At 37.7% G+C, this 15,728-nt stretch overlaps 1 protein-coding gene across 2 annotated transcripts in view; it reads left to right on the top strand.

Moving 5' to 3' along the window:
* The window catches only part of NDUFAF2 (NADH:ubiquinone oxidoreductase complex assembly factor 2), a 119,180-nt gene that overhangs the window by 72,276 nt on the left and 31,176 nt on the right, over positions 1 to 15,728 (top strand). For both annotated transcript variants that reach the window (XR_013961284.1, XM_080681776.1), the window contains exon 2: positions 10,889 to 10,978. Coding sequence is in view for 1 of the 2 variants with exons in the window: in XM_080681776.1 (XP_080537902.1) it covers positions 10,889 to 10,978 (90 nt within the window). In the remaining variant the exon portion in view is untranslated. The remainder of the gene's footprint in view (positions 1 to 10,888; positions 10,979 to 15,728) is intronic.

Genomic DNA, 15,728 nt, shown 5'->3' with positions numbered 1-15,728 from the left:
GTGGCTCAGCCTCCCCAATTACCTGAGGTAGACACTCTTGGTGCACCCCTTTGTGAACTGTGTGCACAGCCTTGTTGTAGTTAAGTCTTGATTGTTGTTGGTATCACTGGGAGGAATTGACCTCCAGGCCAATTGGCTGTGAGATTCAGCTGGGTCTACGCTGGGAGAACTTCTGTGCTGGAGACACCCTTATGGGGCAAAACTTGCTTCAGTAGGGCTTTGGTGCTCACTGAGTCTGCCCCCTGAGTGTGTCCCTTATGGATCTGAGGAGTTGTAATCTGGATGGTCCCACTCTGACCATTGGGTACACTGGCTCTTGGATCTCTAAGGAGGTGCTAATTTAGCCTCTGCCTGAGGCCACCCAGCAGGAGCTACAGAGAGATCTGCAGATTCCTCTTCTTTGTTTGGGGTTTGGAGGTGCCCAAATGAGGCCCAGCTGTGAAGCAATGCAAGCTGCTGTGGGGCCTTGGGCCTTCTTTTGGATGTTCTGGGTCTCTCTGACTCAGCTGCAGTTTGTTAGGTAATTTTAGATTTCATAGGACCAGGCCATTCATATGCAAAAGCCTCTGTGCACAGCTTGGGTGGGGGCGGGGTCTCAAGGCAGCAAACAGCAATGGCTGACCGTCAGCCCTGCCCTAAGAGGCCCCTGGGTTTCAGTGTCCCTCAGTAATCACTGCAAGCACCTCTGAGAGAAAGCCACCCTCGAGCTCCTCCCGATGCTGACAGTCCAGTTTCCCCTCGTATGAGTCTGAGTCCCCAGAGTCTCGCCCGGATCTGGAGTTCAGAGCAATCGGGAGTTTGTGTCTCCCTCCCGATTGAAAAAGACAACCGAGTACTCAGTTGCTAGCCCTCGCACACACCTCTGTACCTCTGCACTTTACTTCTGCAGATCTTCTGAGTCTCAGTGTGCTTTTCTCTTTCCTTCTAGTTGTAGAATTTCCACTCAGCCAGCCTTCCTGTGGTTCTGGATGATGTCTGTTTTGTCTTTTAGTTGTAGTTTTGAAGTGGTTGTGCGAGGCAGCAATTTCAGGTGTTTACCTATGCCTCCATCTTGGTTTCTCTCTCAAATTCTCTATTTTAGATGTATTTTATACATTGGAGAGAATTTAGTTTATAAAGAATTGTGGAATGTTTCTGATTTTAACATTGGACTAAAAGTCTGTGTTTATTGTTTATTTTTTGTTTTGTTTTTTTAAGTATATTTTTATTGATTTCAGAGAGGAAAGGAGAGGGGGAGGGAGAGAGAAACATCAATAATGAGAGAGAATTATTGATCAGCTACCTTCTGAACAACCCCTACACTGGGTATCAAGCCCACAACCAATGCATGGGCCCTGAATGGAAAATGAACCATGACCTCCTAGGTCATAGGTCTATGCTCAACCACTGAGCCACACTGGCCAGACAAAATTCTGTGTTTTATTATTAAAGAAAGATTTGTAGAATAATTTAGATGAGTAAAGTATTTTTAAATATTGATTTCCTACACATCAAATCAAAACGTGAAATGCTGCTTCTTTTTCAGTGTGTCAGAGTGAATACATTATTAGATGGACTAAATAGTCATGAATTCATCCCAGCCTGTTTGGCTCAGTGGATAGAGCGTTGGACTGCGGGCTGAAGGGTCCCAGGTTTGATTCCTATCAGGGACACATGCCTGGGTTGCAGGCTCAGTCCCCAGTGGGGAGCATGCAGGATGCAGCCAATCAATGATTCTCTCTCATCATTGATGTTTCTATTTCTCTCTCTCTCTCCCTTCCTCTCTGAAATCAATAAAAATATATTTTTTAAATAGTCATGAATTCATCATTTGAATTTTTCCTTTTAATATTTACCCCCTTTTGGGAGAAGGAGGCAAGTGTACATATCCCAATGATCAAAATTTTCTAGTAGTTTGGAAAATAAATGATTTTTTAATATAACAGTCAAATTTTTTTTCTTTATTTTACAAAATATAACTATTTTCAATGTTTTCTTTCCACAGAAATGGAGAGGAAGTAAATAAAGTAAAATACTAGATACTTCAAAGAATTATGTGTTTTATTTTAGAATACAATCAGAAAACCTATTTAACTTTTGATTATAAATCTTCCTAGATTAATACAAAAGACTACTCAATATATATTTGTTGGTTGAATAACATTTTTAGAACTTAAAATTTTTGTTTATATATAATACTAGAGGCCCCTTGCATGAAGAGATTCGTGCAATAGGCCTTCCTTCCCTTGGCTTCCAGCACCGGTTTTCCTCCGGCACCCGGGACCCAGGCCTTCGCTCCGGTCAGAGTCTGCCTTCTTCGTCTTTGCTGCAGGCTCTGGCCAGAGTCTGCCATCTACTGCAGACTACTGTCTTTGTCTTTGCTGCAGACTACGGCCAGAGTCTGCCATCTTCGCTGCAGACTGCCATCTTCGTCTTTGCTACAGAATCCAGCTGGAGTCTGCCGTCTTTGTCTTCGCTGCAGACTCCGGAGTCTGTAGTCTTGTCTTGCTGCAGCACTCAGCTCCTGTAGATCCCTTTGCCCCCCCCCCCCCCCCCCGCCCTCCCTCTCATAGCAGGCATCCTGCCCCGCCTGGCCACTCCACCATCTTTGTCCTTCTAATTTGCATATTCCCTCCTGATTGGCTGGTGGATGTAGCAGAGTAATGATCAATTTGCATGTTTCTCTTTTATTAGTGTAGATTACTATGGAAGTTTAAATATAAAGAGTAAATAAGAGTTGACTGTGCATGTAGAAAACACAGACACAAGTTTGCAATAGGTTCATCTTTTTTTCTTAAATTGTGATATTATTCATATGTAAATTTCAGACTTAAATTTTATTTATGGTTCATAAGAAATTAATGAAGTCAGTTTTAAACAAACAAAAAATTGGTGTGCTATTAACTTGGCACAAAACATTTACACTAATATAGGAAACAGATCCCTTGGAATTGTTCTGCTGTGTTTCTGGGTACAGTTAAGAACCTCGCAGCTTTTGAGTCCTGAAAGGCAAGACCATGTAATTTAAGGCATTTCAGAATGACCAAGCATTTTGATATAATTTTGGATGTTCTAAGTGGAAGAAGCTGAGATCCCTTATGGGAAACCTATAAGGTGGGAAAGCTAATAAGATTTTAGGTAATCCATTGAACTAGTTGGCAGTCTTAAAAATTCTGAAAGCATATCCAGAAGGCCTCTTTAATTGCTTTAAGAAAAAAGTATTACTTGCTGAGATAGTTTTCTATGTTCATATAAATATATGTAGAATATGTCAAATTATAAAATCACATTTTCAAGCAGAAATGCCTCATTTGGTCACTATGGGAAAATAATAACTTGTGATAGTTATGAATAAAATGTTAGTTTTTAATTGGATATGTGTAATGATACTGTATGTAAACTTTTTTAATGCTAATTTTAAAATCTTAAATGGAAAATGCTTACAGTTGGGAGTCATAAAAACACTAGGTTCAGATGCTGGCTAGTTTAATTAGTAATCATCCTATGCCTCTTTTTCCTCATTTGTTAAAGATTGTTTTAAAGATAAGAGATAATATATTGAAGGCACCTAAACATCATCTGGAATATAGCAGGCTCTTGATAAATAGATGCTACATCTTAGTAACTGTAGTCAAATTACATGAAAAGTCTTATGTGAAAATGGCTTCAGTGTAAGAATTCTTATTTTTTACTCTTAATTTATTTATTTTTAAATTTACAACGCTTCAGAATAACAAGGTTTAAAGTCCCCAAATCTATTATATGTAGTGTAGTTCTTGGCTTTCAGTAGTCCTCACTTTCATATATTATGCATTGACACTTCTAAGCCTCCTTTATTATGCAAAATTCCATCTTTTGTACATCACCAGACACACTGATTTAGAATTATCACTTGGTTGCACTAATTGCTGCCACTAGGATAAAGGGCCAGACATCAGTCAGACAGAAATGGTCATACCTTGACCATACTACCCACTTCACCTTTCCTCTAAGCTGGAGGCTCCTCCTGTCAGCCATCAAAGGCCAGAATCTTGCTTATTTACAAGAGAATAGCTATCTCAGAGATGTATCACCTCACTTGACCCAACCTGTCTTTCCAACCCAAAGTCACCTCCAATTTCATTCATCTTTCCCACAAGTGGGAACTATTGGTCTGGAAGTAGACAGCTGGTTGAAACCCTCACCAAGGGTTTTTGGGTCACAACCAATATAGGCTTCCACCTTTGATTTGTTACTGGTGGAAGAAAATCCCTCCTCCACTGTGATAGATGTCTTGGGGGTTCTGAAGCTCCAAACTTTAAAGATGAAAGGCTGCCCAAATATCTGTGCTTTCCTGCATGGATGGATTAGGGAAGGAGCCTGGACCCTGGGGAAGAAATAGTTGATTTTTAATCTTCTGGGAAATGGCAGTTCCTTTTCCTTTTAGCTTGGCCCTTTTATTCACTAACTGAAATGTGGTGTTTACAGATGTAGCATTTGTAGATGTCTAAAATCTGGCAGCATAGCATAATGGCTAAGTGTCTAGGGTAAGGAAATAGAAGGCCTGTGTTCAAATCCTGATTCCGGTTGTCTTATGTGTGACTTGAAGTAAATGTCAAGTTCTCTTAAGTCTCAGTCTCTTTATTTACAAAGTGAAGTAATAATAGTACCTCATAGAATTATCAAGTTTAAATAAAATTACCCATTCAAAGTTAAAACTTAGTCCAGTATCTGACATATGGTGAACATGCCACAAATTTTAGCTTTTTTTCCCTTCTGGTCACCCTGGAATTCTAGGACCTCTGCCCTCTTCTTTCAAACCTAACATAAAATTGTTGTACATAACACAGGATTTTATAAAAATGAAGGGTAAACATAATCCAAGCAAGACTTTGATATTCATATCTGATTACAAAGCGTATATTCAGCCATTTCCCATCCACAGGAATTTCTTACTGCTGTTTTGGTTTTTATGCTCTGTATCATCATGTGTGTGGCTGGGCCTGTCTGTATAGGACCAGTGTGGTTTCCGAAGTGCGGTCTGCATGATGACTTCATGTGCTACAAAGACAACCTCTTAAATCTTTAAGATATGTCTATTTCATGTGTGTCTAACACAAAATACAACTAGTATATTCAGTAAGTGATTTCATGGATATTTTTTAGGGTAAGGTAAAAGTGACTATTGAAGGAAAAAACAAGCTAAATTAAAGAAAAATGTTAAGGATAGAATACTAAACTAATGTGACAAAAAATTGCTAAGCTGGTACTTCAGTGACTGAAGTTTAGAACTCTCTACTTTAGATCCTCTTTCCCATATCTGTGTCCAGGGTTCCAAAACTCTATCCCAGAAGCCCAATAAAACAGATGAAATCTTTTTTTTAAATCCTTATTGTTGAAAGTATTATAGATGTTCCCTTTTTCCCCCATTGACCCCCACCACCCCACTCCCACCCGTCCGCAAGGCCTTCAGCAAACAGATGAAATCTTTTACCTAAACCTGTCATCTACCCAATACTTAGGATCACTCCTTATGGGTTCCAGATTTTTCTAAACAAAGGAATAGGAACTCTCTTATCCTAGGACAATTAGCTCAATGGCAGCTAGCTTTAAAATTTTTTAAATTTTGGAAATAATATTGTTTCTTATATTATAATTTTTAAATCCATGTACCTTGAATTATTATAATCTACCTGAATTCAAACTTTTATTTTGTCTGTCTTAAGTAAGTCTAACATTGTTTAATATTAAGTTAAACAACTATATATTGTTTTACTTAATAATATTGACTTCACCACTGTCAGTTGTTTCTTCTGTTCTTAAAAAATGTTTTTATTGATTTGAGAGAAAGAAGAAGGGAAAAGAAAGAGAGAGAGAGAGAAACAACAATGTAAGAGAGAGAGGAAAGGAAAGAGAGAAATTTGTTGTTTCAATTTGTTGTTTCACTTATTTATGCATTCATTGGTTAACTCTTGTATGTGCCCTGACCAGGAATTGAACCCACAACCCTAGTACTTAGAGACGACGCTCCAACCAAATGAGCCACCTGGGTAGGGCTAAGTTAATTTTGTAAAATCATTTTTTAAACTGATCTGAGAGAGAGAGAGAGAGAGAGAGAGAGAGAGAGAGAGAGAGAGAGAGAGAGAAAAGCATCAATCTGTTGCCTCCCACATGCTCCCTAACCAGGGATTGAACTCTCCACCTTTTAGTGTACAGGACAAATGCTCCAACCAGCCAAGCCACAATAGCCAGGTCTATAATCATTTTTTTTGTTTTGTTTTAGATATATTTTTATTGATTTCAGGGAGGAAGGGATATATATATATATATATATATATATATATATATATATATATGAGAGAGAGAGAGAGAAACATCAATGATGAGAGAGAATCACTGATTCACTGATTGGCTGCTTCCTGCATGCCCCATCTGAGGATCGAGCCAGCAACCCTGGCATGTGCCCTGAATCAAACTGTGACCTCCTGGTTCATAGATCAACGCTCAAACACTGAGCCATGCCAGCCGGGCTCATTTTTTTATTTTTCAATTGCAGTCGACATATAGTATTAGGTTAGTTTCAGGTGTACACCCCAATGATTAGACATTATATAATTTACTAGGTGACTATCCCAATAAATCTCATACCCATCTGACACCATACATAGTTATTAGAATTTTATTAACTGTCTTCCCTATGCTGTACTTTACATCCCCATGACTATTGTTATTTCCAATTTGTACTTCTTAATCCCTTCACCTTTTTCACTCAACCCTCCAATCCCCTCCCATCTGGCAACCATCAAACTGTTTTCTTTATCTTTGAGTCTGTTTCTGTTCTGCTATTTGTTTATTTTATTTTTAGCTTCAATTGTTGATAGATATGTATTTATTACCATTTTATTATTCGTATTTTTTATCTTTTCTTTTCTTCTTAAAGAAGACCCTTTAATATTTCTTGTAATACTAGTTCGGTGGTGATGAACTCCTTTTGCTTTTTCTTGTCTGGGAAGCTCTTTATCTGTCCTTCCATTCTAAATAATAGCTTTGCTGGGTAGAGCAATCTTGGTTGTAGGTCCTTCTTTTCATCACTGAAATAATTCATGTCAATCCTTTCAGACCTGCAATGTTCCTATTGAGAAATTAGCTGACAATATTATGGGAGCTCCCTTATAGGTAACTAACTGCTTTTCTTTTGTTGCTTTTAAGATTCTCTCTTTGTCTTTAACTTCTGGCATTTTAATTATGATGTGTCTTGGTGTGGGCTCTTTGGGTTCATCTTGTTTGGGATTCTGTGCTTCCTGTATTTGTATGTCTATTTACTTCCCAAGTGGGGGAAGTTTTCTGTTATTATTTCTTCAAATAGGTTTTCAATATCTTGCTCTCTCTCTTCTTCTGGCACCCCTATGATGCAAATATTGGTACACTTGATGTTTTTCCAGAGGCTCCTTACTCTGTCCTCATTTTTAAAATTCTTTTTTCTTTTTGCTGTTCTGATAGGGTGTTTTTGCTTCATTATATTCTAAATCGCTCTTTTGATTTTCTGCTTTATCTTCTCTAATGAGGTATCCCTATAATGTGTTCTTCATTTCAGTTAATGTATTCTTCATTTCTAACTGGTCCTTTTTTATGGTTTCCATGACATTTTTAAGCTGTTGAAGTTCTCTTAAGTTCATCTACTTTTCCCCTAAGTTCGTTGATAATTTTTATAACCAGTGTTTTAAACTCTGCATCTAGTAGGTTGCTTATCTCCATTTTGTTTAGTTCTTTTTCAGGAGTTTTGTTCTATTCTTTCATTTGGGACATGTTTTTCTCCTCATTTTGGTGGCCTCCCTATGTTTGTGTATATTTGGTAGAGTTACTATGTCTCCCAAGCTTGGTGGAGTGGCCTTAATGTAGTGGGTGTCCTTTACGGTCCAATGGCATAGCCTCCCCTTCCAACTGAGGTGGACACTCTAGGTGTGCCCCTATATACACCCTCTAATTGTAGTTGAGCCTTGATTGTTGTTGGCAGGTCAATGGAAGGAATTTACCCCTACACCAGTGGTCGGCAAACCACGGCTCGTGAGCCACATGCGGCTCTTTGGCCCCTTGAGTGTGGCTCTTCCACAAAATACCACGGCCTGGGCGAGTCTATTTTGAAGAAGTGGCGTTAGAAGAAGTTTAAGTTTAAAAAATTTGGCTCTCAAAAGAAATTTCAATTGTTGTACTGTTGATATTTGGCTCTGTTGACTAATGAGTTTGCCGACCACTGCCCTAGACCGATTGTCTGTGACCACTATGGAGTATCAGCTGTGCAAGGGTTGACCCAATGGAGCGGGACTTGCTTCAGTGGGGCTCTGGTAACTGCTGAGTCTACCCCTTTAATGTGTTGCTTGTGGAGGTGGTTGAATGGTTCTTCTCCTTCTCACTGAAGCTGTCCACTGGGTGCACTGACTCTGAGGCCTCCCAGGAGGTGCAGGCCAAGGTCAGCTACTGCCTCGGGCCCCACAGCATAAGCTATAAAGAGATCTGCAGGTGGCTGCTGCTTGTGCTGGGCTTGGAATGCCCAAGAGAGGCCAAGCTGTGAACCAACGCCAGTTGCCACTAGTGCTGTACCTGGGGCCACCTAGCAAGAGGTATTGGGGCATGCTGAGGCCAGCTGCTGCTTGTTTGAGAGGTTTTAGGAAAGTCTGAAGCATGAGCCAAGACAGATCATTCCTATGGAAAAACACTGGAAATAGCTTGGGTAGGGCCACAAGTTGGTGCGGCAGAGTCTCAGGGAATCACCAGAGTGGGGCGAACAGTGACTCTGGGAGTAAGACTCAGAAAAGGAACAATGGCCTCTGCCAGCACATCTGTCTTGGAGAAAACTGCCCCAGCTCTCACCCTGATGACAAGACATTGCAGTTCCTCCTTGTATGTCCCTGGTACCTTTTGAGCTGCTGCCCCAGCACTGAAACTCTGAGTGAGTCTGAGTAAATAAGTGTGTGGGCCCTTTAAGAAGAACTGCCTGGGACTCCAGAAGCCCTCTGTCTCACTCAGCCACAATCCCTGCTGATTTTTACGGCCAGAAGTTGTGGGAACTTTTCTTGCCGACACTGGAACCCTGGGCTGGTGGGCCTAGTGTGGGGCTGGGACTACTCACTCCTCAGGGAAGAACTCCTCAGAAGGGGCCTCCACACCTGAGATATCCCTTCTAATTTTTATCCACCACACATGGTTATAATACTAGCCCATTCCGCCATCTCCACCCCTCCCACCAGTCTCTATATGTGGCTTCTTCTTTATATTCTTAGTTGTGGGACATCCACTTAAGTGGTTCTGAATAATGGTTGTTCTGTAGGTTAGTTGTATTTTTTATATGGTTGTGGGAAGATGCAAGTAACGCATTTACCTCCACCACCATCTTGACCTGAAGCCTTAAGTTAACTTTTAAATGTCATGTATATTAGATCCTAAAATTTTGACACTTGAGCAGGTACTTAAATTTGCTCTGTTTATTGGAATTTTTTTTCTGTGATAAGTAGAATTGTCTTTACAACTATTGTATGAAAGCATGTTAGTATGAGTAAATGTACAGTTTGTGCATAATTTCTTACTCCATGGGAGGCATAAATTTCATTCCCAATTAATGAAAATTATACAAGCAGGATTGTTCCAAAGAATGGAGTAGTTCTAAAATAATTTGGGATTTTTTTTGGGGGGGCGGGGGGGGGAACAATCTTATATCTTATTATGAAGAGTTTATTTAATAAACTAAGGGCTTTATTTTATATTTTTAAAAGATGTGTACATCATTTTTAAAACATCTTTGATGTCATCTATTTGTGAAAAAAAGGTTTTCTTCAGCGATTATCAAGGAATTGGTTAAACAAACACATGAATTAATCTTTTTCTTTCTACATACACACAAATAGGTATGGCCTCTGATTTTTAAAAATCTTGGGAAACCTTAAATGAAGTGTATTAGACCCATGGACAGGAATTAAAAGTTAATTTTTGTGTTAATCTAAATGTTTATATAGATATATTTGTAACATATATGCGTTTAGTGGTGCTACTGGGAATGGTAGACCCTTCTCCTATCATGCTAAATTTTATTGATGTACATTCAAAAGCTTATAGAACACACTTTCAGAAGCCTATTTGTCAATATTTTGTATTTTTTACAACAGTTTTTCTTTCTACACTTGCTGTTGCTAAAATGACATACATCCTGGTATTTAGATAAGGACTATATGAAGAAACCGGTATTTTGGCTCTTTCAACATTTTGAAAATTGTCACATAAACATATTTTAGTATGTGCTAAATTTATGGTAACTCTGGTTACTATAATATGTTTATGTATGTGGATATAAATAGCATTTTAGTAAAAATATGTGTACATATATTGAGCCTCTGCTCTGAGAATAGTACAGCTGTCATTTTTATAGACCTTTTACCCTGACCTTTGTCCCTATCACCTAAGGGCTACAGAGTCCAACCCATCACTCAATTCCTTCGTTTGCCAATGTATTATGGGGACAGGGTGGCAGCAGAGTCTTGTGGTTGTTTAAGACTTACTAGGGGCCCTAAATATCAATTCCCTTGGGCAGTAGCACCTCTAATATATTTATTCTTGTAGAGTTTAAGGGAATGGAACATTCTCAATTATTGAAATGTTTTTATTGGCCATTAGTGCCCTACAGATTAATTGGTTGCTTTTTTTCTGTACACAGTAAATATTTATATATATTTCACCAAAATTAATTTTACATCTTATGGTAGGAAATTAAAGTTTTTGCAGTCATATAGAAATTGCCTAATTTTAAGTGGAATATATTCTTTTTCCTGTTAATTCTTTTATCATATGAGAAGGTATACAATATCAAAGAGACAATATTGCTTATTTTAACTACTGTATCATGAGTTCATTTAAAAATGTAACAATCACTTTTGTCTTATAGGACAAATTATTCGAGAGAAAAGAATTATAGAAGCAGTAAATAAAAAAGAAGTAGACTATGAAGTAGGGAATATCCCAACAGAATGGGAAGGTAAGTTTCTGCTTTTAGTGATATCTTCTGGAAGGCAAATTGTTTAACTACATACAAATTAAATAAGAGAACATATAATTACATGTTCTGTTTTTGCAAAAACTCTTACAATCTAAATCCATAAAACTTTTTTTAAACATTTCATTTCTTTGAAAATTGTGGAGGTGCCACATTTTTGTAAGGGAGCACGATAAAGAAATAATAAGGGAACGTATGTATCATGAAAAGAACTGTTAAACATTAGAGCTGGGACTAGCGCGAGTAAAGCTCCAAAGATAAAAATTGAAGGTAGCGCTCACTTTCATGTGCTGACACTACATTTGCCCAACCCCAGGGGTTGAATCCTATTTCTGGCACTCACTACCCACATGAACTTGGGAAAGTAACTCAAACTTCTCAGCCTTACCTTTCTCTTTATAAATTGTGGATAACTTGCTGTAGGTAGCATTTGAAGTATTTGTTCAATTTCCCACGACCATGTTAGCTGACTTCCTGTTCAGATAAGGACGGACACTCGTTCCCTATTAAACATTGGAATTAAGGTAAAAGATCAAAGAGAGATAAAAGAGTAGGAGCAGTCTCTCAGTATGGCTGGAACAGTAACATTTGAACTCGTAGCTTGTGGGTGGCCATCTTCAATCCACTATTTAAGCTTCGTTGCAGAAAAAGCTCATCTATTTAGAAGAAAATAGAAACTAGTCTGCCAAGAGAAATATATAGCGAGACACAGACTATTTCCTAGGTTTCCAGCAGCTTTCCAGTTCCCAGTTTCATTTCTTTCTGAATGAGGTTCAGCTGTAAGTCTACCTTTGAGTTCTAAGTACCACCCAACACCCTTGTTATAAATTTTCCCTTTTTCCTTACCAGTTCTTAGCCTAGTGCCTGGCACATAGGGAGGCACATAGTAAGTGCTCGGTAAATATATATTGACTATAAGAAATCTAGCTTGAGTTGGCTTTTATTTAGCAACTAAAGGAACTTTTTCTAAAATACTAATACCTAATTTAAATATCACTTAACAGTTATCAAGTGTTTACGTATATACCTGGTATTGTGCCATTACTTTTAAAAATTGTGGTATAGTTTAATCATCATAACAATCCTGAGGTAGACACTGTAATTATACTCATGTAATAGGGAATCTAAGATCAAGAACAATTAGATAAATTGCCTAGGACAGCTACACAATCTAAGCAGTAGAACCATTGCTTCCTGGTGGTGTAGCATGATACCTAATATATGGTAGTTATAGATATTAAGTTACTTTTATGCCAGCGTGTGAGTGTAAATATTTCCCTGGAAATATATTTTTCCATTTCTTCTTATTAGCTATGAAAATACTAGAACTATGAAAAAGAACATTAAAAAGGGTAGATACCATAGACTTTTTGAAGAAATACTGCATATAAACTGGCAACTTCTAGGAGGAGTAAATTGAGCTTTCTTATTTTAACAGACTTTCCAATGTTGTAAGCTACATTTGCAATTCTCAAATATGCTTGTGCCTTCTTATAATGAGCCTATTTTTCATTTTCCCCAATAATAGTATAGAATTAAAATGTGTATAGAAATAAATTAAGTTATAAATAAACAAATAGGTAATGACTTTTTTTAGCCTTTGCAACTTTCAGAGAATTAGAATAAGCTCTAATGCTTTTTATGGCTCTGTCCTAATCTAGTAATTCAACATAACTGTTCCGTAGGGCATACCCTAAAAACAAATGTATGACCCACACACTGAAACTAAAATTATTTCTATAGTGTTATATATCAATTAAATGTAAAAAATAAGAAGTTCATACCATGAAAAAGTAAATTGAAGTCTAAGTAAACGCACAAAACACTATATACCGGAAAGGAAAGATAAAAAGATCTTTTAAAGTAAATAGTATCAACACCAAATGAATCTAAAGTACTTTTAGGTCCAGATGAATATTTGTCAATTACTAGTAGCAAAGTACAGGTACCTACAAGCTGCATTTACTGCCACAATAATGTATTAGACAGTGTGCCCTTTTCATTTATCTAGTAAATATCTATTGAGGGCCTATGCATTCATGAACTTTCCCTTCTGGAGTGGGAGAGTGGGAGGAAGAAGACAATAAACTAGACAAATAACTGTATAGTATGTTAAAGAAAATAAAGCAGGGGAAAGGAATAGAGAGTATTGGAGAAGGCTTTGCAATTTTAAGAATTGTAAGGAAATGGATTTGCTGAGATGACTTGAATAAAGGCAGAAGGAGTTGGCCATGCAGATAAACAGCAGAGGAGCATTCCTGTAGAGCAAATGCACAAGCCCTGAGGCAGGAGCATGCTCAGGTGTTTAAGAAACGTCAAGGAAGCAGAGTGACTGGAATAGAGCCAGAAGGAAAGTAATAGATAAGGTTAAGAAAGTAACAGGATGCCTAATCATGTAGGGTGTTATAGGCCAGTTTGAAAAGTGGTCAGATGCTCTGAGTTGTAGTTAACAGGATCACTCTGGCTGCTGCATTGCAAAGAGACTAAGGGGGTCATAGGCAAAACATGGAGACAGAAGGCTCTTGTAATAATTTGGGCAAGGGATAATTATGATTTGCACCAGAGTAACAGTGGACATTGAAAGAAGTAGGTGCATTCTGTATCTATTGTAAAAGTAGAGCTGATGGGACTTGCTGACAGATTGGATGTGGAATGTGAAAGAGAAGTCAGTGATGATCTTAAGCTTTTGAGCCTTACCTAGGAAAATGGAGTTGTTGACTGAGAGAGGCAAGACTGTGGGAGGAGCAAATTTTGGGGAAATGGGATCAATTTTGGAAATGTTAATTTTGCTATGCCTATTGTACATCTAAGTAGAGATAGATGGCATATTTAAGTTACAAATTTTGTGATGCTGTTGTATATAAGCCAAGAATTTAGTGGAAAAGTTTGGGTTGCAGATAAAATTTGGGAGTTGACAGCAAATAAATGATAATTAAAGCCAGGAGACGGGATGAGATCACAAAGGGAATGAGTGTAAATAGAAAATGAGAAGTTGAAAGACTGACACCCCCCAACCCCCGGCTACTCCCAAGGTTAAGTAAGAGACAAGACAAAAAAGGAACAGCCAGAAAAGTAGGAGAAAAAAAAAAAGTTTCATGTGCTAGAAGCCAAATGTCAAGGAGAAGGAAGTGATCAACTATGTCAAATGAGGACTGAGGACTGAGCTTCTTAGACCTGTGGATTTATAGTTCCCATCAAATTTAGAAAAAAAAATGCCATCATTTCTTCACAATATTTTCAGTGTCCTTTTCTGTCCTCTATTTTGATAATTTTAAGCTGCTTTAAGTTTTCTCACAGCTCACAGATGTGCTGTTCATTTGTGGAGACTTTTCCTCTTTGGGTTTCATTTTGTATAATTTCTCTTGCTGTATCTTCAAGTCCCTATTTAATCTTTTTTTTTTTTTTTTTTTTTTTTTTTTACAATGTCAAATTCCTATTAATCCATCTGGGGTATTTTTCATTTTAGAGATTGCATTTTTCATCTCCACAATTTTGATATGGGTCTGTTTTATATCTTCCAGATCTCTACTTAATATGTTTTACCTTTCCTCTAGCTTTTTTAACATATGGAATGCAATAATAACTTTTAATATTCTTGTCTGCTAATTCCACCACCTGTGTCTGTTTTCAGTTGGTTTTGGTTAGTTGATTCTTTTCTCCTCAATATGGGAAGTATTTTTCTGTTTCTTTATTTGCTCAGAAACTTCTGATTAGATATCAGACATTTCAAATTTTTACCTAGTTGGATACTGGATATTTTTGTTCTCATATATATATTCTTGAGCTTTATTCTCTGACAGTTAAGTTACTGGGAAACAGTTTGATCCTTTCAGGGCTTGTTTTTAAGATTTGTCAGGTGGACTGGAGCAACATTTAATCTAAGTCTAATTATTGTGAACTGTTGATGCAAGTAATCAATGCCATATTTTCATACTTAGAAGTAAGTCATAGGTTCTGCCTTTATTCAAGGGGAAGAGATCACACAAAGGCATGAATACTATGAGGTGGGGGTTGTGGAGGCAACCTTAAGAGTCTGTTCTTTATACACAGTAATATGAATGACCTTACGAACAATGTTGAATAAAATAAGCTAGATGTAAGAATACATACTGTAAGATTCCATCTATAAGGAATTGTAGATAAGCCCTAACCAGTTTGGCTCAGTGGATAGAGTGTCGGCCTGCGGACTCAAGGGTCCCAGGTTCGATTCCGGTCAAGGGCATGTACCTTGGTTGCGGGCACATCCCCAGTAGGGGGTGTGCAGGAGGCAGCTGATTGATGTTTCTCTCTCATCGATGTTTCTAACTCTCCCTCTCCCTTCCTCTCTGTAAAAAAAATCAATAAAATATATTTTTTAAAGAAAGAAATTGTAGATAAGGAAAAACTAATTGATGGTGACAGAAAGTATGTCATTCACTGGGGGCTGTGAGTGGATGAGGGTGTTTACATATAGTCAGACACTAGAGAACTTTTGGGGATGATAGAAATGTTCTGTATACTGATCATGGTGCTGGTCACAAGGTTGTATACATTTGCCAGAACTAATGGAATTGCATATTTAAAATGGTTTCACTGTATTGTATATAAATTGTATCTCAATAAAGTTGATTCCGAAAAAAATAACAGTAATAGCTGTGAGCATCACAAAATTTGTAACTTAAATATGCCAACTAAATCTAATAATATCCTTAAGATATGCTTAAGGGTCAGTAGTCAGAAAATGACTCATTTC

Source organism: Plecotus auritus (assembly GCF_963455305.1).
Source record: "Plecotus auritus genome assembly, chromosome: 7".
Lineage (NCBI taxonomy): Eukaryota > Metazoa > Chordata > Mammalia > Chiroptera > Vespertilionidae > Plecotus > Plecotus auritus.
Note: the sequence above shows the minus strand (reverse complement) of the source record. Positions and strands in the feature narration are given on the sequence as shown.